Source organism: Salmo salar, chromosome 18 (assembly GCF_965601325.2).
Source record: "Salmo salar chromosome 18, fSalSal1, whole genome shotgun sequence".
NCBI classification, from domain to species: Eukaryota; Metazoa; Chordata; class Actinopteri; order Salmoniformes; family Salmonidae; genus Salmo; species Salmo salar.
In genome coordinates, this window is record NC_138308.1 from 82,995,977 (window position 1) to 83,023,193 (window position 27,217).

The window sequence follows — 27,217 nt, forward strand, 5'->3', positions numbered from 1 at the left end:
TGGTGAATTAACGGGTTTCCAGAATTTAGAGGGATCACTAACAGAGTCTGCCATAGGGCTAAGGAAGTAGTTTGATTTGGCCTGTTTAACCGATGCGGTGCGCCTATTTCTCAATTGCTTAAATAGCTGCCAATCAGCTAACGAGACAGTTTTTCTAGCCTTGGCCCAGGCTTGATTTCTTATCAAGTAGAGGTCTGAGAGTACAGGAGAATACCATGGATTAGTTCAGTTTTTGACTCTGAGTTGCTTGAAAGGGGCATGTTTATCGGCCAGAGAGGTAAAAATGGCTGATAAAAATTGAAGTGCCAAAACAGGGTCTGGTGTGCAGCTAGTATAAAAAAGCTCTGAACAATATAAATCATGAAGGAATGCATGGGGCAATGTTTTTTTTTACATTTCTCTTCACAATTATACGAGGGGTCAGAGTTTTTCTATTTGGTATCTCTAATTCAAGCAATAGGACAGTGGTCCCTGATATAATTTACAAAAACACCACTAGCCAAATACTTATGGGGACGGTTAGTTAAGATAAGGTCAATCTATGAGGAGTTTGCTACGTTTTTTTACATTCATCCGAGTGGGATTCATTATCAGCTGAGCCTAGTTGAACTCAAGACAGATATTGTTAAACTGATCTGAGGCATAAGCCAATCAAGATTTAGATCTCCTAACACAGCCAGTTCAGATAGCAGAAAGGGTTTTAAATAATCAGAAATAATACCAACAGCCTCCGCCGAAGCGACTTGGGGGGAGGTAGACCGCAGCAATAAATATATGCATAATTTGGCTTATGGCCACTTTTATAACCAACAGCTCACACATTTTGGGGACAGAGATGCTAAGAGAGCATGATGCCATAAGAGAAGATCTTACATAAATAGCCACCCCTCCCAATTTATTTATTACAACAGATACAGGCACAGACACAGAGCAGCACAGTAATGCTGTAACAAGGTTATAGATGTGATGGGTCACTTCGGGTGTTGCCAGTCATTCTGACCTGTCAGAGCGGCCGGGGAAAGAAAACACTGACCAGTCTGCACTTTTGAAGGGAGTGCTTAAGGCTTCACTTTAGATTAGAGCATTTGTTTGTTTGTTTATGTTTGTTTATGTTTATTAAGAGGTTCTTTATCAGTGTGGGACGGGGTTCAAGTTGGGGTTTGTTGGTGCGATCGGGCATTGTCAGTGAAGCTCAGTCTCTGTCTGTTTGTTTGAGAGAGAATATTAATGAATCCCTTTTTTGTCTCCCTCTCTTTCTCTTTTTATCTCTTTCTCCCCCTATCTTCCCCTCTCCCCCTCTCTCTCTACCTTTCCCTCTACCTCCCTCCCTCCCAGACTTTCACAGCTTGGTGTAACTCCCACTTGAGGAAGGCAGGGACACAGATCGAGAACATAGAGGATGACTTCAGGAATGGCCTCAAGCTCATGCTGCTGCTGGAGGTCATCTCAGGTGGGTCTGACTCTTAAGTCACTTTAAGTCACTGCAAAGTCACTCTAAAAAGTCACATTATGTCACTGTTAAGTCATTTAAGTCACTATTAAGTCTCTGGCAAGTCATTTAAGTCACAGTGGAGTGGAGTCACTCTTAAGTCACTCTTAAGCCACTTAAAGTCACTGTAAGTCACTGCTAAGCCACCGTTGAGTCACTTTAAGATGGTATCGGGTCAAATACAGCAGCATCTGAGCTGAAATGAATGGAGAATGGCACAGACCTCTCTTAATTGAGTAATACTTCACCAATCGTTTTGTGTTGCAGAGAGAAGTTTAAAGTGATTTTTTATTGTATACAGGTGAGAGACTGCCCAAACCTGACAAAGGCAAGATGCGTTTCCACAAGATCGCCAACGTGAACAAAGCCCTGGACTTCATCTGCAGCAAGGGAGTCAAGCTGGTGTCCATCGGAGCTGAGGGTGACACTTAATTTTTTATTTATCCTTTATTTGTAGTTCTAGAGTCCCATTTACCAAAGGAGTTTATATACTTGTTAAAGCATAGAGTGAGGTATTATATCTGAGAGACAACTGATCAGTAGGCCAGCATAGACTGAGTTTTGGCCTGTGCTCCATGTTGCCATGGTTTCTGATGGGGCTCTGTGATTGAATTGCAGAGATCGTCGACGGTAACACGAAGATGACCCTGGGAATGATCTGGACCATCATCCTGCGCTTCGCCATCCAGGACATCTCCGTGGAAGGTCAGTGTGTGTGTGTGTGTGTGTGTGTGTGTGTGTGTGTGTGTGTGTGTGTGTGTGGATGGGTCAGCGTGCGTGTATATGCAGGCGTGGACTTGGAAAAGGTTACTCTTGGATCTGAAACATGGTCCTTCAATTCATCTTAAAAAATAGTTTTTTGCAACTTTGTTACCAAACATTTCTCCTCAGTTCCACCCGTCATAAACTCATAAACACTAACTCCAAACCAATGCACACACTGAACATAAACACAGTTGAACTGTACGTACACTAAGTCTACATAGACTTACAGAGCTATCAGACGCACAGTAGCACTGTCTATTCATACGCTATACATTAACATTGTGACTATACACACTTTAAAAATGCTGGGTTAAAAGCAACCCAATTTGGGTAAATATTGGACAGAACACACGTTCGGTTATTTTGACCCAGTCAGTTGTTGCTTTCTTCAAGTTGGGTTGTTAATGCTGGGTTATTGAACTATGATCCACCGGGTCAAATCAGAAGACTGGAGGTGTGGTTTAGTAGGGACATGGTTTTCAGATTATGGCTTTCAACATATGTTGGCAGTACAGAGACAGAACAGATGAACCGGAATGACATTTACTCTAAAGGGTGGTCAAAAATAACTATCTGAAGGACACGCCCCTACTAAGCCACACCTCCAGTTTTTTTTATCTGACCCGGTGGATCGTTGCACAGTAACCCAACTGGCCGGGTCCAAAATAACCCAACGTGTGTTCTGTCCACTCTTTACCCAGAGCTGGGTTGTTTTTAACACAGCATTTTGTTTTTGAGTGCATGCACTATACAACATTATACATATGCCTGCCACTAACATATCAAACATATCAAAATAACACATGAATTCCACACACATTCATAAAGGTGTCATAGGCTCACGGTGTAGACACATTCTACATGTGGCACACTCAAAATACTATGACTCTTATAGCAGAACCACTTTGCTACTGTATAGCCTACGCTCAGTCTAATACAGACTGTTAACACATTCATATTACTCAAATATTACTCAAGCCTCAGTTACATACACACTTTGCATATGCTCCACACACACACACACACGCGCACACGCACACAAATGCATACAAACGCACACAGGTCACTAAGCTCGACACCTTCACAGCACAGGGTTACCGGAGCATATTTAGCCTCCTCCTTTAGGATAACACTCTCTCCCCCTGCCTCCCCTGCCTTCCCCCCTCTCCCCCCATCTCTCCTCTTTCTCCCCCCATGCAGAGACCTCTGCTAAGGAGGGTCTTCTTCTGTGGTGCCAGAGGAAGACTGCCCCCTACAGGAACGTTAACGTTCAGAACTTCCACATCAGGTGAGCACTGGGCGCCACCCTGTGGTCATCTCTGTCTTACTTTGATCTTTCACTTGCTTTAAACTTACCTCCAACATTTTCCTTGTCCTAATGCTTTTCCTCTCCTCTCTTGTATTCTGTCTTCTCCTCTTGCTCTTTGATCTCCTCTCATCTCTCTTTCCATCTATATTTTCCTCATCATCCCTCCTTTTTCCCTCCCTCCCTTTGGGTCCTCCTCACCTCCTCTCCTGTCCTCCATTGGGTGACTGATTCAGTTGGAAGGATGGCCTGGCACTGTGTGCCCTGATCCACAGACACAGACCTGACCTCATTGACTACTCCAAACTGAAAAAGGTGCCCCCCCCTCCCCCTCTTAGAGTCCACTAGGGTTAACACCAGTCTCTTCCCCTATTAGAGTCCACTAGGGTCAACACCAGTCCCTTCCCCTCTTAGAGTCCACTAGGGTCAACACCAGTCCCTTCCCCTCTTAGAGTCCACTAGGGTCAACACCAGTCAGTCCACTAGGGTCAACACCAGTCCCTTCCCCTCTTAGAGTCCACTAGGGTCAACACCAGTCTCTTCCCCTCTTAGAGTCCACTAGGGTCAACACCAGTCCCTTCCCCTCTTAGAGTCCACTAGGGTCAACACCAGTCCCTTCCCCTCTTAGAGTCCACTAGGGTCAACACCAGTCCCTTCCCCTCTTAGAGTCCACTAGGGTCAACACCAGTCCCTTCCCCTCTTAGAGTCCACTAGGGTCAACACCAGTCCCTTCCCCTCTTAGAGTCCACTAGGGTCAACACCAGTCCCTTCCCCTCTTAGAGTCCACTAGGGTCAACACCAGTCTCTTCCCCTCTTAGAGTCCACTAGGGTCAACACCAGTCTCTTCCCCTCTTAGAGTCCACTAGGGTCAACACCAGTCCCTTCCCCTCTTAGAGTCCACTAGGGTCAACACCAGTCCCTTCCCCTCTTAGAGTCCACTAGGGTCAACACCAGTCTCTTCCCCTCTTAGAGTCCACTAGGGTCAACACCAGTCTCTTCCCCTCTTAGAGTCCACTAGGGTCAACACCAGTCCCTTCCCCTCTTAGAGTCCACTAGGGTCAACACCAGTCTCTTCCCCTCTTAGAGTCCACTAGGGTCAACACCAGTCCCTTCCCCTCTTAGAGTCCACTAGGGTCAACACCAGTCCCTTCCCCTCTTAGAGTCCACTAGGGTCAACACCAGTCCCTTCCCCTCTTAGAGTCCACTAGGGTCAACACCAGTCCTTCCCCTCTTAGAGTCCACTAGGGTCAACACCAGTCCTTCCCCTCTTAGAGTCCACTAGGGTCAACACCAGTCCCTTCCCCTCTTAGAGTCCACTAGGGTCAACACCAGTCCCTTCCCCTCTTAGAGTCCACTAGGGTCAACACCAGCCCCCCCTCGAGTCCACTAGGGTCAACACCAGTCCCTTCCCCTCTTAGAGTCCACTAGGGTCAACACCAGTCAGTCCACTAGGGTCAACACCAGTCCCTTCCCCTCTTAGAGTCCACTAGGGTCAACACCAGTCCCTTCCCCTCTTAGAGTCCACTAGGGTCAACACCAGTCCCTTCCCCTCTTAGAGTCCACTAGGGTCAACACCAGTCTCTTCCCCTCTTAGAGTCCACTAGGGTCAACACCAGTCCCTTCCCCTCTTAGAGTCCACTAGGGTCAACACCAGTCCCTTCCCCTCTTAGAGTCCACTAGGGTCAACACCAGTCCCTTCCCCTCTTAGAGTCCAAGTCCACTAGGGTCAACACCAGTCTCTTCCCCTCTTAGAGTCCACTAGGGTCAACACCAGTCCCTTCCCCTCTTAGAGTCCACTAGGGTCAACACCAGTCCCTTCCCCTCTTAGAGTCCACTAGGGTCAACACCAGTCCCTTCCCCTCTTAGAGTCCACTAGGGTCAACACCAGTCCCTTCCCCTCTTAGAGTCCACTAGGGTCAACACCAGTCTCTTCCCCTCTTAGAGTCCACTAGGGTCAACACCAGTCCCTTCCCCTCTTAGAGTCCACTAGGGTCAACACCAGTCAGTCCACTAGGGTCAACACCAGTCTCTTCCCCTCTTAGAGTCCACTAGGGTCAACACCAGTCCCTTCCCCTCTTAGAGTCCACTAGAGTCAACACCAGTCATAGCCTCTTACTATTTTCTATCATTTCTCTATACCTCTATTACCCTTTATCTTGTTTTCTGTAGAACTCTTATTATCTATAAGTCATATATATATATATATATATATATATATATATATATGCCATTTAGCGGGCGCTTTCTTGCATGTGCATATGTTTTGTATGGGTGGCCCCAGTGGGTATTAAACCAACAACCCCTGGCCTATATCTTTCTCTCTATGTGTAAACCTCTCTCTCTGTCTGTGTGTGTGTTCCTAACAGGATGACCCCATCGGTAACCTCAACACTGCCTTCGAGGTGGCTGAGAAGTACCTGGACATCCCCAAGATGCTCGACGCTGAAGGTGAGTACATTTTTTATGTCAAGGAAATGTTCAACCCTAGCATTCGTCTCTGCCGACTCTCTGCAGCAGTGGTGGCTGGTGGCACTTTAACTGGGGAGGACGGGCTCACAGTAATGGCTGGAACGGATTTAATGGAATGGTCTCAAACACATCAAACACCTGGTTTCCATGTCACCTGGAGTATTTACATTGACATCCCCGTTTTTACACTGCTGCTACTCTCTGTTTATTATCTATGCATAGTCACTTTACCCCTACCTACATGTACACATTACCTCGACTAACCTGTACCCCCGCACATTGACTTGGTACCGACCCCCTGTATATAGCCTCTTTATTGTTATTTCGTGTTACTTTTTATTGTTATTTTTTACTTTAATTTTATTTAGTAAATCTTTTCTTAACTCTATTTCTTGAACTGCATTGTTGGTTAAGGGCTTGTAAGTAAGCATTTCACGGTAAGGTCTACACCTGTTGTATTCAGCGCATGTGACAAATAAAATGTGATTTGATTTGATACCATTCCATTAAGTCTATTCCAGCCATTATTATGAGCTGTCCTCCCTTCACCAGCCTCCTCTGCTCCCCAGTGATTTCGCTGGAGTTGTATTGTCTCAGTTAATTTCATGTCTCTGAGCTCTTCTCCCTGTCTGTCACCCCTCAGACATTGTGAACACCCCCAAGCCTGATGAGAAGGCCATCATGACCTACGTGTCCTGCTTCTACCATGCCTTCGCTGGCGCTGAGCAGGTAACTCACACCTTCCACTGTCTCTGCTGGTCCCATGGGAGAAACAAGTAACAGCACCTGCATTTTATTCAGCAAGATCTAAGATCCACTACTGACTCTGTCTAAACTTGTCTCGGTCTCTCACCCCCATTACTCTCTCGCTCTCTCTCTCTCTCTCTCTCTCTCTCTCTCTCTTTGTCTCTCTCTCTATCTTTGTCTCTTTGTCTCTCTTTGTCTCTCTTTGTCTCTCTCTATCTTTGTCTCTCTCTCTCTTTGTCTCTCTCTTTGTCTCTCTCTTTGTCTCTCTCTTTGTCTCTCTTTGTCTCTCTCTTTGTCTCTCTCTTTGTCTCTCTCTTTGTCTCTCTTTGTCTCTGTCTCTTTGTCCCTCTCTCTCTCTCTTTCTCTCTTTGTCTCTTTCTCTATCTCTTTGTCTCTCTTTGTCACTTTGTCTCTCTTTGTCTCTCTCTTTGTCTCTCTCTCTGTCTCTTTGTCTCTCTCTCTCTCTCTCTCTTTTTGTCTCTGTCTCTCTGTCTCTCTGTCTCTGTCTCAGGCTGAGACGGCAGCTAACAGGATCTGTAAAGTGCTGGCTGTGAACCAGGAGAATGAGAAACTCATGGAGGAGTATGAGAAGCTGGCCAGTGAGGTGAGTGTTAATGTTACATTCCAAAGCCCATCCAAAGAAGCATCGCTATGCACCTTCTTATGATAAACAGTATGAGATGTAACCTCTCAAAGGCCTAGTTCACACTGCAGAAAAACTCATCCAAAATATCTGTTGTGTTAAAAGTGTTATATATGAGCTGTACAACCTGTCTGAACTAGGTGATCTTAAGTAAAAACTCAACAAACCAACTCTTCTTTAACCACACCTCTGACCTTTAACCACTTGACCTCTGACCTCTCCCTAGCTGCTGGAGTGGATCCGCAAAACCATCCCGTGGCTGGAGAACCGCACGGCGGAGCATCACATGAGAGCCATGCAGCAGAAGCTGGAGGACTTCAGGGACTACCGCCGCATCCACAAGCCGCCCCGCGTCCAGGAGAAGTGTCAGCTGGAGATCAACTTCAACACCCTGCAGACCAAGCTGAGGCTGAGCAACAGGCCCGCCTTCATGCCCTCCGAGGGGAAGATGGTCTCGGTAGGTGACGTCACACATCACGTCCACGTGGCACTGTAGCCCTGGCATCGTCATATTCAGCCCAGGTTATTCAGGAAACCACAGCTAATCTACAGTGGTGGTGGAGTTTTGAGAATAACCTCCCAGATATCTGACTGTTCCACCAACCTCACAACACCAGGTATAGTCAACCACTTATGGTAGAACTGCTCTTCATTCCACAGGCCAGGACTAAGAGAGATAAAGATTTGACCATGCCCTACCTATGCAAATCAATCAACAAAACAAGTCCTGTAAATTTACATATTGTCATGAATTGCATTGATTTGAACTTAAATGTTTTATTATGTATGTATTTATTTGTATGTGTTTGACTCACGTGGATATCGGTAAAAACTTAAACTTGAATATAAATACAATATCAATACAAAGTGGACATTAGTTATGACACCTTATCAGCCAACTAACCACCCATGTTCTACCTCTCCTCTCCTCCACTCTCCTCCCCCAGGACATAGCCAATGCCTGGAAGGGTCTGGAGCAGGTGGAGAAGGGATATGAGGAATGGCTTCTTACTGAGATCAGACGTCTGGAGAGACTGGACCACCTGGCTGAGAAGTTCAAACAGAAGTGTTCCCTGCACCAGTCCTGGACCTCAGGTAATAACAGAGAGAGGGAGAGAGAGAGATGGAGAGGGGACGGGGAGAGGAGAGGTAGAGAGATGGAGAGAAAGAGAGAAGGAGAGAGATAGAAGGGGAAATAGAGAGAGAAAGAGAGAAGGGGAGAACAACTGCGTCGGCCTCTGTGATGGAGTATAAACTGTGTGTGTGTCCAGGTAAGGAGGAGCTGCTGTCCATGAAGGACTATGAGTCGGCCTCTCTGATGGAGTATAAACTGTGTGTGTGTCCAGGTAAGGAGGAGCTGCTGTCCATGAAGGACTATGAGTCTGCCTCTCTGATGGAGTATAAACTGTGTGTGTGTGTCCAGGTAAGGAGGAGCTGCTGTCCATGAAGGACTATGAGTCGGCCTCTCTGATGGAGTATAAACTGTGTGTGTGTCCAGGTAAGGAGGAGCTGCTGTCCATGAAGGACTATGAGTCGGCCTCTCTGATGGAGTATAAACTGTGTGTGTGTCCAGGTAAGGAGGAGCTGCTGTCCATGAAGGACTATGAGTCTGCCTCTCTGATGGAGTATAAACTGTGTGTGTGTGTCCAGGTAAGGAGGAGCTGCTGTCCATGAAGGACTATGAGTCGGCCTCTCTGATGGAGTATAAACTGTGTGTGTGTCCAGGTAAGGAGGAGCTGCTGTCCATGAAGGACTATGAGTCGGCCTCTCTGATGGAGTATAAACTGTGTGTGTGTCCAGGTAAGGAGGAGCTGCTGTCCATGAAGGACTACGAGTCGGCCTCTCTGATGGAGTATAAACTGTGTGTGTGTCCAGGTAAGGAGGAGCTGCTGTCCATGAAGGACTACGAGTCGGCCTCTCTGATGGAGTATAAACTGTGTGTGTGTCCAGGTAAGGAGGAGCTGCTGTCCATGAAGGACTATGAGTCGGCCTCTCCTGATGGAGTATAAACTGTGTGTGTGTCCAGGTAAGGAGGAGCTGCTGTCCATGAAGGACTATGAGTTGGCCTCTCTGATGGAGTATAAACTGTGTGTGTGTGTCCAGGTAAGGAGGAGCTGCTGTCCATGAAGGACTATGAGTCGGCCTCTCTGATGGAGTATAAACTGTGTGTGTGTCCAGGTAAGGAGGAGCTGCTGTCCATGAAGGACTATGAGTCGGCCTCTCTGATGGAGTATAAACTGTGTGTGTGTCCAGGTAAGGAGGAGCTGCTGTCCATGAAGGACTATGAGTCGGCCTCTCTGATGGAGTATAAACTGTGTGTGTGTCCAGGTAAGGAGGAGCTGCTGTCCATGAAGGACTATGAGTCGGCCTCTCTGATGGAGTATAAACTGTGTGTGTGTCCAGGTAAGGAGGAGCTGCTGTCCATGAAGGACTATGAGTCGGCCTCTCTGATGGAGATCAGGGCTCTGATGAGGAAACACGAGGCCTTTGAGTCTGACCTGGCCGCCCACCAGGACAGAGTGGAGCAGATCGCTGCCATCGCACAGGAGCTCAAGTAAGGAGGGGAGGAGGGAGGGATGATGAGAGGGAGGTGTAGAAGAACGGAGGAGGAAGAAGTGATAAGCGTAGTAAAGTTAAAGAAAAAGGGATAGAAGTGTGTAATAGAAGACGTGACAGTGATCAGAGTGTTCCTCTCCCAGTGAGATGAACTACCATGATGTGATAGTGATCAGAGTGTTCCTCTCCCAGTGAGATGAACTACCATGATGTGATAGTGATCAGAGTGTTCCTCTCCCAGTGAGATGAACTACCATGATGTGATAGTGATCAGAGTGTTCCTCTCCCAGTGAGATGAACTACCATGATGTGATAGTGATCAGAGTGTTCCTCTCCCAGTGAGCTGGACTTCCATGACGTGATCAAATCAAATGTATTTATAAAGCCCTTCTTACATCAGCTGCTATCTCAAAGTGCTGTACAGAAACCCAGCCTAAAACCCCAAACAGCAAGCAATGTAGGTGTAGAAGCACGGTGGCAAGGAGTAACTCCCTAGAAAGGCCAGAACCTGGGAAGAAACCTAGAGCGGAACCAGGCTATGAGGGGTGGCCAGTCCTCTTCTGGCTGTGCCGGGTGGAGATTATAACAGAACATGGCCAAGATGTTCAAATGTAGATGACCAGCAGGGTCAAATAATAATAACCACAGTGGTTGTCGAGGGTGCAACAGGCCAGCACCTCAGGAGTAAATGTCAGTTGGCTTTTCATAGCCGATCATTCAGAGTATCTCTACCGTTCCTGATGTCTCTAGAGAGTTGAAAACAGCAGGTCTGGGACAGGTAGCACGTCCGGTGAACAGGTCAGGGTTCCATAGCCGCAGGCAGAACAGTTGAAACTGGAGGAGCAGCATGGCCAGGTGGACTGGGAACAGCAAGGTGTCATCAGGCCAGGTAGTCCTGAGGCATGGTCCTAGGGCTCAGGTCCTCTGAGTGAGAGAGAGAAAGAAAGAAAGAAAGAAAGAAAGAAAGAAAGAAAGAAAGAAAGAAAGAAAGAAAGAAAGAAAGAAAGAAAGAAAGAAAGAAAGAAAGAAAGAAAGAAAGAAAGAGAATTAGAGAGAGCATACTTAAATTCACACAGGACACTGGATAAGACAGGAGAAATACTCCAGATATAACAGACTGACCCTAGCCCCCCGACACATAAACTACTGCAGCATAAATACTGGAGGCTGAGACAGGAGGGGTCGGGAGACACTGTGACCCATCCGACGATACCCCCGGACAGGGCCAAACAGGCAGGATATAACCCCACCCACTTTGCCAAAGCACAGCCCCCACACCACTAGAGGGATATCTTCAACCACCAACTTACCATCCTGAGACAAGGCCGAGTATAGCCCACAAAGATCTCCGCCACGGCACAACCCAAGGGGGGGCGCCAACCCAGACAGGAAGATCACGTCAGTGACTCAACCCACTCAAGTGACGGACCCTTCCTAGGGACGGCATGGAAAAGCACCAGTAAGCCAGTGACTCAGCCCCTGTAATAGGGTTAGAGGCAGAGAATCCCAGTGGAGAGAGGGGAACCAGCCAGGCAGAGACAGCAAGGGCGGTTCGTTGCTCCAGTGCCTTTCCGTTCACCTTCACACTCCTGGGCCAGACTACACTCAATCATAGGACCTACTGAAGAGATGAGTCTTCAATAAAGACTTAAAGGTTGAGACTGAGTCTGCGTCTCTCACATGGGTAGGCAGACCATTCCATAAAAATGGAGTTCTATAGGAGAAAGCCCTGCCTCCAGCTGTTTGCTTAGAAATTCTAGGGACAGTTAGGAGGCCTGCGTCTTGTGACCGTAGTGTATGTGTAGGTATGTACAGCAGGACCAAATCGGAAAGATAGGTAGGAGCAAGCCCATGTAATGCTTTGTAGGTTAGCAGTAAAACCTTGAAATCAGCCCTTGCCTTAACAGGAAGCCAGTGTAGAGAGGATAGCACTGGAGTAATATGATACATTTTTGGGGTTCTAGTCAAGATTCTAGCAGCCGTCTTAGCACTATTTATTTAGTGCTTTATCCGGGTAGCCAGAAAGTAGAGCATTCAGTAGTCTAACCTAGAAGTGACACAAAAGCATGGATTATTTTTTTCTGCATCATTTTTGGACAGAAAGTTTCAGATTTTTGCAATGTTACGTAGATGGAAAAAAGCTGTCCTTGAAACAGTCTTGATATGTTCGTCAAAAGAGAGATCAGGGTCCAGAGTAACGCAGAGGTCCTTCACAGTTTTATTTGAGACAACTGTACAACCATCAAGGTTAATTGTCAGATTCAACAGAAGATCTCTTTGTTTCTTGGGACCTAGAACTAACATCTCTGTTTTTTCCGAGTTTAAAAGTAAAACATTTGCAGCCATCCACTTCCTTATGTCTGAAACACAGGCTTCCAGCGAGGGCAATTTTGGGGCTTCACCATGTTTCATCGAAATGTACAGATGTGTGTCATCTGCATAGCAGTGAAAGTTAACATTATGTTTCTGAATGACATCACCAAGAGGTAAAATATATAGTGAAAACAATAGTGGTCCTAAAATGGAACCTTGAGGAACACGGAAATTTACAGTTGACTTGTCAGAGGACAAACCATCCACAGAGACAAACTGATATCTTTCCGACAGATAAGATCTAAACCAGGCCAGAACTTGTCCGTGTAGACCAATTTGGGTTTCCAATCTCTCCAAAAGAATGTGGTGATCGATGGTATCAAAAGCAGCACTAAGGTCTAGGAGCACGAGGACAGATGCAGAGCCTCAGTCTGACGCCATTAAAAGGTAATTTACCACCTTCACAAGTGCAGTCTCAGTGCTGTGATGGGGTCTAAAACCAGACTGAAGTGTTTCGTATACATTGTTTGTCTTCAGGAAGGCAGTGAGTTCCTGCGCAACAGCTTTTTCCAGTTTTTTTGAGAGAATGGGAGATTAGATATAGGCCGATAGTTTTTTATATTTTCTGGGTCAAGGTTTGGCTTTTTCAAGAGAGACTTTATTACTGCCACTTTTTGTGAGTTTGGTACACATCCAGTGGATAAAGAGACGTTTATTATGTTCAACATAGGAGGGCCAAGCACAGGAAGCAGCTCTTTCAGTAGTTTAGTTGGAATAGGGTCCAGTATGCAGCTTGAAGGTTTAGAGGCCATGATTATTTTCATCATTGTGTCAAGAGATATAGTACTAAAACACTTTAGTGTCTCCCTTGATCCTAGGTCCTGGCAGAGTTGTGCAGACTCAGGACAACTGAGCTTTGGAGGAATACGCAGATTTAAAGAGGAGTCCGTAATTTGCTTTCTAACGATCATGATCTTTTCCTAAAAGAAGTTAATGAATTTATCACTGCTGAAGTGAAAGCCATCCTCTCTTGGGGAATGCTGCTTTTTAGTTAGCTTTCCGACAGTATCAAAAATACATTTTGGATTGTTCTTATTTTCGTCAATAAAGTTTGAAAAATAGGATGATTGAGCAGCAGTGAGGGCTCTTCGATGCTGCACGGTACTGTCTTTCCAAGCTAGTCGGAAGACTTCCAGTTTGGTGTAGCGCCATTTCCGTTCCAATTTTCTGGAAGCTTGCTTCAGAGCTCGGGTATTTTCTGTATACCAGGGAGGTAGTTTCTTATGACAAATGTTTTTGGTTTTTAGGGGTGCGACTGCATCTAGGGTATTGCGCAAGGTTAAATTGAGTTCCTCAGTTAGGTGGTTAACTGATTTTTGTACTCTGACGTCCTTGGGTAGGCGGAGGGAGTCTGGAAGGGCATCTAGGAATCTTTGGGTTGTCCCAGAATTTATAGCACGACTTTTGATGATCCTTGGTTGGGGTCTGAGCAGATTATTTGTTGCGATTGCAAACGTAATAAAATGGTGGTCCGATAGTCCAGGATTATGAGGAAAAACATTAAGGCCCACAACATTTATTCCACGGGACAAAACTTGGTCCAGGATATGACTGTGGCAGTGAGTAGGTCCGGAGACATGTTGGACAAAACCCACTGAGTCGATGATGGCTCCGAAAGCCTTTTGGAGTGGGTCTGTGGACTTTTTCATGTGAATATTAACTTCTCTGGGCAAGGTGGTACGTGACCGTCCCACACTATTCAACCGCCAGTGAAATAGCATGGCGCGAAATACAAAACAGCAAAAATATCATAATTTCAATTTCTCAAACATACGACTATTTTACACCATTTTAAAGATACACTTCTCCTTAATGTAACCACATTGTCCGATTTCAAAAAGGCTTTACAGCGAAAGCAAAACATTAGATTATGTTAGGAGAGTACATAGACAAAAATAATCACACAGCCATTTTCCAAGCAAGGAGATATGTCACAAAAACCCAAAACACAGCTAAATGAAGCACTAACCTTTGACGATCTTCATCAGATGACACTCCTAGGACATCATGTTACACAATACATGTATGTTTTGTTTCGATAAAGTTCATATTTATATCCAAAAATAGCATTTTACATTGGCGCGTGATGTTCAGAAAATGTATTCCCACCAAAACCACCGGTGAATGAGCACATCAATTTACAAAAATACTCCTCATAAACGTTGACAAAATACATAACAATTATTTAAAGAATTATAGATACACTACTCCTTGATGCAACTGCTGTGTCAGATTTTAAAATAGGTTTTCGGCGAAAGCACATTTTTCAATATTCTGAGTACATAGCTCGCCATCAAAGCAAGCTATACAGACACCCGCCAAGTTCTGGGGTCACCTAAACTCAGAATTAGTATTATAAATATTCTCTTACCTTTGCTAATCTACGTCAGAATGCACTCCCAGGACTGCTACTTCCACAAGAAATGTTGTTTTTGTTCGAAATAATCCATATTTATGTCCAAATACCTCCGTTTTGTTTGTGCATTCAGGTCACTATCCAAAGGCATAATGCGCGATCGCAATTCGAGACACGAAAAGTCAAAATGTTCCATTACCGTTAGTAGAAGCATGTCAAACATTGTTTACAATCAATCTTTATGGTATTTTTAACATAAAAATGCGATAATATTCCAACCGGACAATAGCGTATTCATTCCAGGAGAAAAAGAAGGAGGGGCGCGCTATCGGGCTCGCGCATCACCAAGTCCTTTGTCCATAGGCAGTCCACTCATTGACTGAGCTCCTATTCTCTGCCCGGTTACAGGAGAATGATAAAAAAACTTTCTGAAGGCTTTTGACAGCCAATGGAAGCCTTAGGAAGTGCAACGTGACCCCACAGACACTGTAGTTTCGATAGGGATTCAAAAGAAGAACTACAATTCTTAGATCTCCCACTTCCTGGTTGGATTTCTCTCAGGTTTTTGCATGCCATATGAGTTCTGTTATACTCACAGACATCATTCAAACAGTTTTAGAAACATCAGAGTGTTTTCTATCCAAATCTACTAATAATATGCATATTCTAGTTTCTGGGCCAGAGTAGTAACCAGTTTAATTTGGGTACGTTTTTCATCCGGCCGTGAAAATACTACACTTTAAGAAGTTAAAGTCACCAAAAATTTGAATATTATCTGCCATGACTACAAGGTCCGATAGGAATTCAGGGAACTCAGTGAGGAACTCTGTATACAGCCCAGGAGGCCAGTAAACAGTAGCTATAAAAAGTGATTGAGTAGGCTGCGTAGATTTCATGACTAGAAGCTCAAAAGACGAATAAGTCATTTTTTGGGGGAAAATTGAAATTTGCTATCATAAATGTTAGCAACACCTCCGCCTTTGCGGGATGCGCGGGGGATATGTTAACTAGTGTAACCAGGAGGTGAGGCCTCATTTGACACAGTAAATTCATCAGGCTTAAGCCATGTTTCAGTTAGGCCAATCACATCAAGATTATGATCAGTGATTAGTTCATTGACTATAACTGCCTTGGAAGTGAGGGATCTAACATTAAGTAGCCCTATGTTGAGATGTGAGGAATCACAATCTCTTTCAATAATGGCAGGAATGGAGGAGGTCTTTATTCCAGTGAGATTGCTAAGGTGAACACCGCCATGTTTAGTTTTGCCCAACCTAGGTCGAGGCACAGACACGGTCTCAATGGGGATAGCTGAGCTGACTACGCTGGCTGTGCTAGTGACAGACTCCACTAAGCTGGCAGGCTGGCTAACAGCCTGCTGCCTGGCCTGCACCCTATCTCATTGTGGAGCTAGGGAAGTTAGAGCCCTGTCTATGTTTGTAGATAAGATGAGAGCATTCCTGATCAGAGTGTTCCTCTCCCAGTGAGATGAACTACCATGACGTGATCAGTGATAGTGATCAGAGTGTTCCTCTCCCAGTGAGCTGGACTACCATGATGCGTCCTCAGTGAACACCCGCTGCCAGGGCATCTGTGACCAGTGGGACAACCTGGGTACCCTCACCCAGAAGAGAAGAGACTCTCTGGAGGTACTCACTCACTCACTCACTCACTCACTCACTCACTCACTCACTCACTCACTCACTCACTCACTCACTCACTCACTCACTCACTCACTCACTCACTCACTCGCTCCACACACACACACAGTGGGACAACCTGGGTACCCTCACCCAGAAGAGGCTACAGGAGGTTCTCTGCACTACACACTATAGTCATATTTATTATGCCACATAGCAGATACTCTTATCAAAACCAACTTACCGAACAGCAGGTACATACACTTTTAGTTGGAGAATGTGATCCCAGCAGGAATTGAACCCTCAACCAACTGAGCCACCATGAGCCAGGAGTTTTTCTAACTATGTGGCCCTTCTGATAACAACTAGTGGTAACAACTAGTGATAACAACTAGAGGTAACAACTAGTGGTAACAACTAGAGGTAACAACTAGTGATAACAACTAGAGGTAACAACTAGTGGTAACAACTAGAGGTAACAACTAGTGGTAACAACTAGAGGTAACAACTAGTGGTAACAACTAGTGGTAACAACTAGTGGTAACAACTAGTGGTAACAACTAGTGGTAACAACGGGTGGTAACAACTGGTGATAACAACTGGTGATAACAACTGGTGGTAACAACTAGTGGTAACAACTAGTGATAACAACTAGAGGTAACAACTAGTGGTAACAACTAGAGGTAACAACTAGTGGTAACAACTAGAGGTAACAACTAGTGATAACAACTAGAGGTAACAACTAGTGGTAACAACTAGAGGTAACAACTAGTGGTAACAACTAGTGGTAACAACTAGTGGTAACAACGGGTGGTAACAACTGGTGATAACAACTGGTGGTAACAACTAGTGGTAACAACTAGAGGTAACAACTAGTGATAACAACTAGAGGTAACAACTGGTGGTAACAACTAGTGGTAACAACTAGAGGTAACAACTAGTGATAACAACTAGAGGTAACAACTGGTGATAACAACTAGTGATAACAACTAGAGGTAACAACTAGTGATAACAACGGGTGGTAACAACTAGTGATAACAACAGGTGGTAACAACTGGTGATAACAACTAGTGATAACAACTAGTGATAACAACTAGTGATAACAACTAGTGATAACAACGGGTGGTAACAACTAGTGATAACAACAGGTGGTAACAACTGGTGATAACAACTAGTGATAACAACGGGTGGTAACAACTAGTGATAACAACTAGTGATAACAACTAGTGATAACAACGGGTGGTAACAACTAGTGATAACAACAGGTGGTAACAACTGGTGATAACAACTAGGTGGTAACAACTAGTGATAACAACTAGTGGTAACAACTAGTGATAACAACTAGAGGTAACAACTAGTGGTAACAACTAGGTGGTAACAACTGAGTGATAACAACAGGTGGTAACAACTAGTGGTAACAACAGGTGGTAACAACTGGTGGTAACAACTAGTGATAACAACTGGTGATAACAACTAGTGATAACAACTAGTGATAACAACTAGTGGTAACAACTAGAGGTAACAACTGGTGGTAACAACTGGTGATAACAACTGGTGATAACAACTGGTGGTAACAACTGGTGATAACAACTAGTGGTAACAACTAGTGGTAACAACTAGTGGTAACAACTAGAGGTAACAACTAGAGGTAACAACTAGTGGTAACAACTAGTGATAACAACTGGTGATAACAACTAGTGATAACAACTAGTGGTAACAACTGGTGGTAACAACTGGTGATAACAACTGGTGATAACAACTGGTGGTAACAACTGGTGATAACAACTAGTGGTAACAACTAGAGGTAACAACTAGTGGTAACAACTAGAGGTAACAACTAGTGGTAACAACTGGTGGTAACAACTGGTGGTAACAACTGGTGATAACAACTGGTGATAACAACTGGTGGTAACAACTGGTGATAACAACTAGTGGTAACAACTAGTGGTAACAACTAGTGGTAACAACTAGAGGTAACAACTAGAGGTAACAACTAGTGGTAACAACTAGTGATAACAACTGGTGATAACAACTAGTGATAACAACTAGTGGTAACAACTGGTGATAACAACTAGTGATAACAACTAGTGATAACAACTAGTGATAACAACTAGTGATAACAACTAGTGGTAACAACTAGTTGGGGTCATGTCAAGCTATTACATGTATTACAGGGACTACTTAGTCAAGTTACTAGTATTAGCTGCAGTTGTAGTAGTAGTGATGGCTTACTGTGTACTGATGTTAAATGTTGTCCTGGTCTTTCCCAGCGTGTGTAGAAACCTGGAGTTATAGTAGGAGTAGTAGTAATATTATGTGTTTCCCAGCGTGTGGAGAAACCTGCCGTTATAGTAGTAGTAGTAGTAATATTATGTGTTTCCCAGCGTGTGGAGAAACCTGGAGTTATAGTAGGAGTAGTAGTAATATTATGTGTTTCCCAGCGTGTGGAGAAACTGTGGGAGACCATCGACCAGCTTTACCTGGAGTTCGCGAAGAGGGCGGCGCCCTTCAACAACTGGATGGATGGAGCCATGGAGGATCTGCAGGACATGTTCATCGTCCACAGCACCGAGGAGATCCATGTATGTGTGTGCGTGTGTGTCGGTCTGTGTGTCTGTGTGTGTGTCTGCATGTGCGTGTGTGTGTGCGTACAATACATACTGTAACATTAACTGTGTGATGGACTCTCCTCTCTCTCTCTATCACTACTTCCCACTGTATCCCTCCATTCTCACTCCTTTTCTCCTCCTCTCTTCCTCTCATCCCCCTCTCCTCTCCAGTCTCTGATCACAGCCCATGACCAGTTCAAGGCCACCCTGCCAGAGGCTGATAAGGAGCGCATGGCCACCATGGGCATCCAGAGTGAGATCGTAAAGATCGCTCAGACCTACGGCATCAAGCTGTCAGGAGTCAACCCCTACACCAACCTCTCACCCCAGGATATCACCAACAAGTGGGAGACCGTGAGTACAACACTACTATAGTATAGTAGTAGTATTGGAGTAGTATAGTAGTAGTAGCGGTATTGTAGTAGTATAATAGTAGTAGTAGTAGTAGTAGTAGCAGTAGTAGTAGTAGTAGTAGTCGTAGTAGTGTTATTGTTGTAGTAGTAGTCGTAGTAGTGTTATTGTTGTAGTAATAGTGGAAGTAGTAGTAGTAGTAGTAGTGTTATTGTCGTAGTAATAGTGGTAGTAGTAGTAGCAGCAGAAGTAGTAGTAGAGTAGTGGTATTGTTGTAGTAGTAGCAATAGTGGTAGTAGTAGTCGTAGTAGTGTTATTGTTGTAGTAGTAGCAATAGTGGTAGTAGTAGTCATAGTAGTGTTATTGTTGTAGTAATAGTGGTAGTAGTAGTAGTAGTAGCAGCAGAAGTAGTAGTAGTAGTGTTATTGTTGTAGTAGTAGCAATAGTGGTAGTAGTAGTCGTAGTAGTGTTATTGTTGTAGTAGTAGCAATAGTGGTAGTAGTAGTCATAGTAGTGTTATTGTTGTAGTAATAGTGGTAGTAGTAGTAGCAGCAGAAGTAGTAGTAGTAGTGGTATTGTAGTGTAGTAGTAGTAGTAGTAGTAGTAGTAGTGGTGGTGGTAGTAATAGTAGTAGTATAGTGGTAGTAGTAGTGTTGTCACGGGTGTCGTAGGCATTGGACCAAAACGCAGCGGGAATATGTATACTCATCTTCTTTTTTTATTGAAGAAGGAAAACAAAAGAAACACGTATACAAAAAACAACAAATGACACTAAACAGTCCTGTCATGTGCACAAACACAAAACAGGAAATAACTACCCACAAATCCCATAGAAAAAACACCCCTCTTAAATAGGACCTTCAATTAGAAGCAACGAGGAGCAGCTGCTTCCAATTGAAGGTCAACCCAATAAACACCACATAGAAATAGACATACTAGAACTAACATAGAAATAGACTAACAAAGAACATAGCCCAACAAACCCCAAAACACTCTAAACAAACACCCCCTGCCACGCCCTGACCAAACTACAATAACAAACAACCTCTTTACTGGTCAGGACGTGACAAGTGTTATTGTTGTAGTAGTAGCAGTAGCAGTAGTAGTAGTAGTAGTAGTAGTAGTAGTAGTAGTAGTAGTAGTAGTAGTAGTAGTAGTATTAATCTGTCAGGAGTGAACCCCTACACTAAGGCGGTGACCATAACACACTGAGAAGCCAAAAGAGAAGGATGTCTTTTTCCCTAGCTAGGTTTGTGCACTCCAGATTGTGCAGTCAAGATTTGCTGTCACAATACAATGACAATAATGCTGGTATTTTTTCTCACACATTGAAGATATAAGTTGCTTAATGGCAAAGGGTTAGTCTCTAGAGTAACAGAGTAACGCGATTTCATCTCTACCAGTGTTTTGACGACCAATGTCCCTGTCTCCCTCCGTAGGTGAAGCACCTTGTTCCTCTCAGGGACCAGATGCTGCAGGAGGAGGTAGCCAGGCAGCAGGCCAACGAGAGGCTGAGGCGCCAGTTCGCTGCCCAGGCCAACATTATTGGACCCTGGATCCAGACCAAGATGGAGGTACAATTACAGCTAGAACTCGAACCCCGAACATGCAGGGGTTCACCACCTCCTCCAAAATTTGCAATTGGAACTGAGCTAATTTCACTAAAGAAATTAATAAAGTTGTGTTGTATTATTGCATACTGTAAACCTCAACCACAAAACCTTCAACACTCATCATGTTTCCCTCTCCTTTCTCACCTTTGTTTCCTCCTCTCCCCCTCAACCTCCTTCCTCACCCCCTCCCTCCCCTCGACTGCCTCCCCATTCTCCTCCCCACCCCATCTCTCCTCCTTCCCCTCTCCCCTCTCCTCCTTCCCCTCTCCCTCGATAGGAGATTGGTCATGTGTCTGTGGACATTGCTGGGTCTCTAGAGGAACAGATGAACAGCCTGAAGCAGTATGAACAAAACATTATCAACTACAAGTGTAACATTGACAAGCTGGAGGGAGACCACCAGCTCAGCCAAGAGTCCCTCATCTTCGATAACAAGCACACCAACTACACCATGGAGGTACCAGAACACTTAACTACACTACACAACACACAACTACACAACACACACACTACACAACACACAACTAGACAACTACACAACACACAACTAGACAACTACACAACACACAACTAGACAACTAGACAACTACACAACACAACCAACTACACAACACACAACTAGACAACACACAACTAGACAACTACACAACACACAACTAGACAACTACACAACACACAACTAGACAACACACAACTAGACAACTACACAACACACAACTAGACAACACACAACTAGACAACTACACAACACACAACTAGACAACTACACAACACACAACTAGACAACTAGACAACTACACAACACAACCAAATACACAACACACAACTAGACAACACACAACTAGACAACTACACAACACACAACTAGACAACTACACAACACACAACTAGACAACACACAACTAGACAACTACACAACACACAACTAGACAACACACAACTAGACAACTACACAACACACAACTAGACAACTACACAACACACAACTAGACAACTAGACAACTACACAACACAACCAAATACACCATGGAGGTCGTATCAAGTATTGTATACTTCCTAAAGTATTCCTGGAGAGCTACCGGCCTTTAGGTTTCCGCTCCAACCCCAGTTATTACTAACTTGATTCAACGTATCAAGCAGCTAATTATTCAAATCAGGTGCACTAGATTGGGTTTGGACAGCAGCTTTCCAGAAACAGGGTTGGAGAGCCCTGCTGTAAATGTACCCAACCCAAGTAACATAACTATTTGACACCATATAAACTACTCTGGAGAAGATCCCTATGCATATGAATAAACATAACGCTGCTACTTTAGTCTAGATGTTACAACCATCCCAGCCACGCACATACTAACCCCCAACTTGGTAGACCTATGATGCTTACCAACTATCCAAACCCTTCATCTCCCTTCCTCTTCTTCTCTCCCTCTCTTCCTCGCTCATCCCTCTCACCTCGGCAGCATATCCGTGTGGGCTGGGAGCAGCTCCTGACCACCATCGCCCGCACCATCAACGAGGTGGAGAACCAGATCTTGACCCGCGACGCCAAGGGCATCAGCCAGGAGCAGCTCAACGAGTTCCGCGCCTCCTTCAACCACTTCGACAGGGTAATGAAACTAAAACAGTTTATTGTTCTTGGACTTGCTTTTCTTGATCTCACACTTGTCTTTTCTCTTGTCCTGGCTCTGATTTTTCAGATAGCGGCCATTTTGAAGAAGTTTTTACTTGCAATGACTGTGAAATGTGTTCGTTTTAAGTGTGAATGTTGGAATATTTAGTGGTTTCTTCCCATCATAGTGATTCCTCCTCACAGTGTTACTGTATCACTAGTGTGTAGCGTTCACATAATGGATCATTGCATTGGTCATAACGTCCAATCATAAACACTGATGGTTGTGTTCTGTCTCTCTCAGAAGAGAAACGGCATGATGGACCCAGACGACTTCCGTGCCTGTCTCATCTCCATGGGTTACGATCTGGTGAGTAGCCTAGCTACCAACAGGAAGTAGCTTCCCATACAACAGTCCCTTTCACAGGAGGCTGGTGAGGGGAGGACAGCTATTAATAATGGCTGGAATGGAGTGAATGGAATGGTAAGCTTGATATGTTTGATACCATTCCATTTATTCTGCTTCAGCTATTATTATGAGCCTGTCCTCCCCAATTAAGATGCCACCAGCCACCTGTTGTCCCTTTTTATGAAATTACTTCAGTCTATCTGGTAATATACAGCTATAGTATACAATTACATTAGTTTCCATACAAGACATGTTTCAAAACATGTTCTGCCCCACAATGATATGAAGGTGTAATGTATTCTAACTTGTTGACCAGTAGGGTGAGGTGGTGTTTGCTCTATATTGACCTTTGTATATTTGTAATGCTTTAATTAATTACAAACCATTTAAAGGTGCAATATGCAGAAATCACTCCACCATTTCTTGGTTGATAAAATTCGAATTGTGCACCTAATTTCAGTTTATGTGACAAAACAAACAAGTGTAGAGAATCATTGTACCAAATAAACTGCTGTGAAATATATTTTCAATAACCTACAGTAATGTATTGGCAGCTGTTTGAAACTGGTGTACAAAACTGAAAGTAAAAAATGCAAAAACGAAATTTAAGAGCATGAAGCATAGAAATAGTGCACATAGAACAGATCTGACACTCCTTAGACTTGCATTCAATGAGAATGAGATCTATAACTCACATTTCTATGTGAATTTGGTTGGGTCGCCCAAGAAGTTACATATTGCAGCTTTAATGATAATAACATTTTCTACTCTACTCTAAGGTGTCGTCCAATAGGGTGAGGTGTTCTAATTTACTTTAACGTGTTGTCCTGTCCAAAAGGGTGAGGTGGAGTTTGCCCGCATCATGACGCTGGTGGATTCCAACAACACGGGCGTGGTCACCTTCCAGGCCTTTATCGACTTCATGACCCGCGAGACAGCCGAGACAGACACAGCCGATCAGGTCATGGCCTCCTTCAAGATCCTGGCCTCAGACAAGGTGACCTAGAACATTGTAATGTAGCCAGGTCTCCCTTGAGAAAGAGGTCTTTGGACTTCTGTGGGACAACCTGGTAAAATGAAATAAATACATACGAATGGAATAAATGAAATAAATATATGCCTCTTCTCTTCCAGTCCTACATCACGGTTGATGAGCTACGCAGGGAGCTGCCCCCAGAGCAGGCAGAGTACTGCATCAGCCGCATGACCAGGTACACAGAATTACATACAACACTAGAATGGACATTGGCATCCTAGCATCATAACGTAAAACTTAATCAGCTATGACACAGGCCACTCTAGTAATATAATGTATCTCTATAACCAGGTACATTAGACCTCTCTAGTAATATAATTTATCTCTATGACCAGGTACATTAGACCTCTCTAGTAATATAATGTATCTCTATAACCAGGTACATTAGACCTCTCTAGTAATATAATGTATCTCTATAACCAGGTACATTAGACCTCTCTAGTAATATAATGTATCTCTATAACCAGGTACATTAGACCTCTCTAGTAATATAATGTATCTCTATAACCAGGTACATTAGACCTCTCTAGTAATATAATGTATCTCTATAACCAGGTACATTAGACCTCTCTAGTAATATAATGTATCTCTATAACCAGGTACATTAGACCTCTCTAGTAATATAATGTATATCTATAACCAGGTACATTAGACCTCTAGTAATATAATGTATCTCTATAACCAGGTACATTAGACCTCTAGTAATATAATGTATATCTATTACCAGGTACATTAGACCTCTCTAGTAATATAATGTATCTCTATAACCAGGTACATTAGACCTCTCTAGTAATATAATGTATCTCTATAACCAGGTACATTAGACCTCTCTAGTAATATAATGTATCTCTATGACCAGGTACAGTAGACCTCTGTAGTAATATAATGTATCTCTATAACCAGGTACATTAGACCTCTAGTAATATAATGTATCTCTATAACCAGGTACAGTAGACCTCTGTAGTAATATAATGTATCTCTATAACCAGGTACATTAGACCTCTCTAGTAATATAATGTATCTCTATAACCAGGTACATTAGACCTCTCTAGTAATATAATGTATATCTATTACCAGGTACATTGGAGCTGACGGCCCAGCCGGAGCCCTCGACTACATCTCCTTCTCCAGCGCTCTCTACGGAGAGAGCGACTTGTAAACCCCCTCTCCTCCTCCTCTTCCTTTTCTCCTCCCTTCATCTTCCCCCTCTCCTGTATGGAGAGAGCGACTTGTTTCCCTCCTCTCCCTTCTTCTCTTTCCCCTTCCTCGTCCTCCCTCTATCCTTCTCCTCTCAGTCATCTGAAGTTTCCATCATATTAAACCTTTCCCCATGTTGTCCACACTGCCCAGAGAGGAGGAGAGGGTGGGAGGCTTTACTCAGATCAAAAGTCAGAGACTCACCATGTCCTGTTTAGGTCTGTCTGGATATCTTAATGTTTAACTGTCATCCCTCTCTCATTCACACTGTCATCTGTACTGCACCAAGTGCCTGATGAGCCAGAATACCTGGAGTCACACGATAATCCGCTTCACATTAACTGCCCTTTAGTATGATCAACAGGACAGAGAGATCACAAAGAAAGAACGGAAATAAAGAAAAATACTAAAATTGTTGAACAGTAGCAGAGTATTGGAGCAAAGCCCCCAGCCCTACACTCTTAGAAAAAAGGGTTCCAAAAGGGTTCTACCTGGAACCTAAAAGGGTTCTTCAAAGGGCTCTCCTATAGGGACAGCTGAATAACCCTTTTAGGTTCCAGATAGCACCTTTTTTTCTAAGAATTTACACCTCTCCTCCTCTCAGAATATTCAAATATGTTTTGGTAGAATGGCTTAAAAAATGTGGAAGAAGATTGGTTGGTTATGTATTGATGCAGATGCATATTGTGTTTATACTGTAGTGGAAATGTCATCCAATCTGAATGGTTGAATCCCCCCTTACACCCCAAATTCTTTATAGCACCCCTTATCCCAAAAGATATGCCCCTCCCTTTCCATAGAAACTTGTAACGTTGTGCCAACGTTTTCATAACGTTGTCATTAAGTAGGAATCCCAACTGTCCAAGATATACATGTTGAGTTATATTATGTGTAAGAAGCCATACAGTCTCAAGCTCACCTTCAACTCAGACAGACAGGAAGACAGACCGTAGTACCTGTTGTCAACCATTAATGTTATGTTAACATTAGTTGTCAATTATCAAATTTAGCCTGTGATTTTAGGGATTATTTTGGACGCACCCTAAATGAATGCAATAGATCTGATGAGACCCCCCCATAGGCCCAACAAGAGAGAGCAACCTGAGTAATGCATTGTGGATAAGAGTTAGTTAACCACTGGTCACCCGTCACCCTGCAGACAGGAAAGCTAATTTTGTTTGGAGGATAGGACGTCACCTCTCTCCTCTGTCACCCTCTATCATCACTCCCTTCGTATTGCGGTTGTCTGTTTGCTGTGCGTTTTGAGAGGAGAGAAAGACAGAGAGAGGTGTTAAATAGAGCGAGAGAGAGAGAGAGAGAGCGAGAATGAGAGAGAGAGCGAGAACGAGAGAGAAAGCAAGAGAGAGAGAGAGAGGGCGGGAGACAGGACATCAGGTAAAGAGATATGGTGAGCCATAGTTAGGCCTCAGACTTCGTCCAAAATGGCACCCTATTCCCTATGTAGTGCACTACTTTTGACCTGATCCAAAGTAACCAAGTTTACTACGTAGGGAATAGGGTGTCATTTGGGACAGAGACAGCATCAGTAACTCCCATGTGTATGAATTCTTTCTTTTCCTCATCTGTCTTCTCTATTATGCCCCTCCTCTCCTCCTCACTTTATTCTGTTCTATCACCCACTCCAAGAGCTTGCTTCCACAGAATCCATTTCAAAGTTAAAGACACACACCTTGGAATAAATAAAAAAAAGGGAAACTATATTACTATGTGAAGTTTTGTGTTGTGTTTTTATTTCCCATCATTCGCCATAAAAGGAGTGGCAATACTGTTGAAGTTAGACCAGTTGCAACTGTTCAGAAGTACAACCAATTTCCAGGATAGTTCCTGGACATTAAATAATTAGTAAATAATTAATTAAAAATAAATACTAGAACAGTAAGACTTGTATAAATGTAAACACTGTAATGTGACTGTAAGATTAGTAAGACTTATAGTGCCTTCAGAAAGTATTAAAATGTATATAATTGTCATATTTTTGTCAACGACCTACACAAAATTCTCTGTATTGTCAAAGTGGGAGAATTTTTT

General features: G+C 43.9%; 1 protein-coding gene across 1 annotated transcript in view; it reads left to right on the forward strand.

The window, feature by feature from the left end:
• Positions 1 to 26,901, forward strand: part of actn3b (actinin alpha 3b) — a 58,441-nt gene extending 31,540 nt beyond the window's left edge. Inside the window, exons 2-22 of the mRNA XM_014156256.3 lie at positions 1,336 to 1,450; positions 1,791 to 1,910; positions 2,108 to 2,194; positions 3,455 to 3,542; positions 3,797 to 3,875; positions 5,927 to 6,008; positions 6,673 to 6,758; positions 7,288 to 7,380; positions 7,646 to 7,876; positions 8,367 to 8,514; positions 9,823 to 9,973; positions 16,245 to 16,353; positions 18,786 to 18,926; positions 19,125 to 19,307; positions 20,744 to 20,878; positions 21,195 to 21,374; positions 22,378 to 22,524; positions 22,831 to 22,896; positions 23,774 to 23,932; positions 24,070 to 24,146; positions 25,049 to 26,901. Of these exons, the coding sequence (XP_014011731.1) occupies positions 1,336 to 1,450; positions 1,791 to 1,910; positions 2,108 to 2,194; positions 3,455 to 3,542; positions 3,797 to 3,875; positions 5,927 to 6,008; positions 6,673 to 6,758; positions 7,288 to 7,380; positions 7,646 to 7,876; positions 8,367 to 8,514; positions 9,823 to 9,973; positions 16,245 to 16,353; positions 18,786 to 18,926; positions 19,125 to 19,307; positions 20,744 to 20,878; positions 21,195 to 21,374; positions 22,378 to 22,524; positions 22,831 to 22,896; positions 23,774 to 23,932; positions 24,070 to 24,146; positions 25,049 to 25,130 (2,559 nt within the window). The 3' untranslated portion in view covers positions 25,131 to 26,901. The remainder of the gene's footprint in view (positions 1 to 1,335; positions 1,451 to 1,790; positions 1,911 to 2,107; positions 2,195 to 3,454; positions 3,543 to 3,796; positions 3,876 to 5,926; positions 6,009 to 6,672; positions 6,759 to 7,287; positions 7,381 to 7,645; positions 7,877 to 8,366; positions 8,515 to 9,822; positions 9,974 to 16,244; positions 16,354 to 18,785; positions 18,927 to 19,124; positions 19,308 to 20,743; positions 20,879 to 21,194; positions 21,375 to 22,377; positions 22,525 to 22,830; positions 22,897 to 23,773; positions 23,933 to 24,069; positions 24,147 to 25,048) is intronic.
• Positions 26,902 to 27,217: the final 316 nt, after the last annotated feature.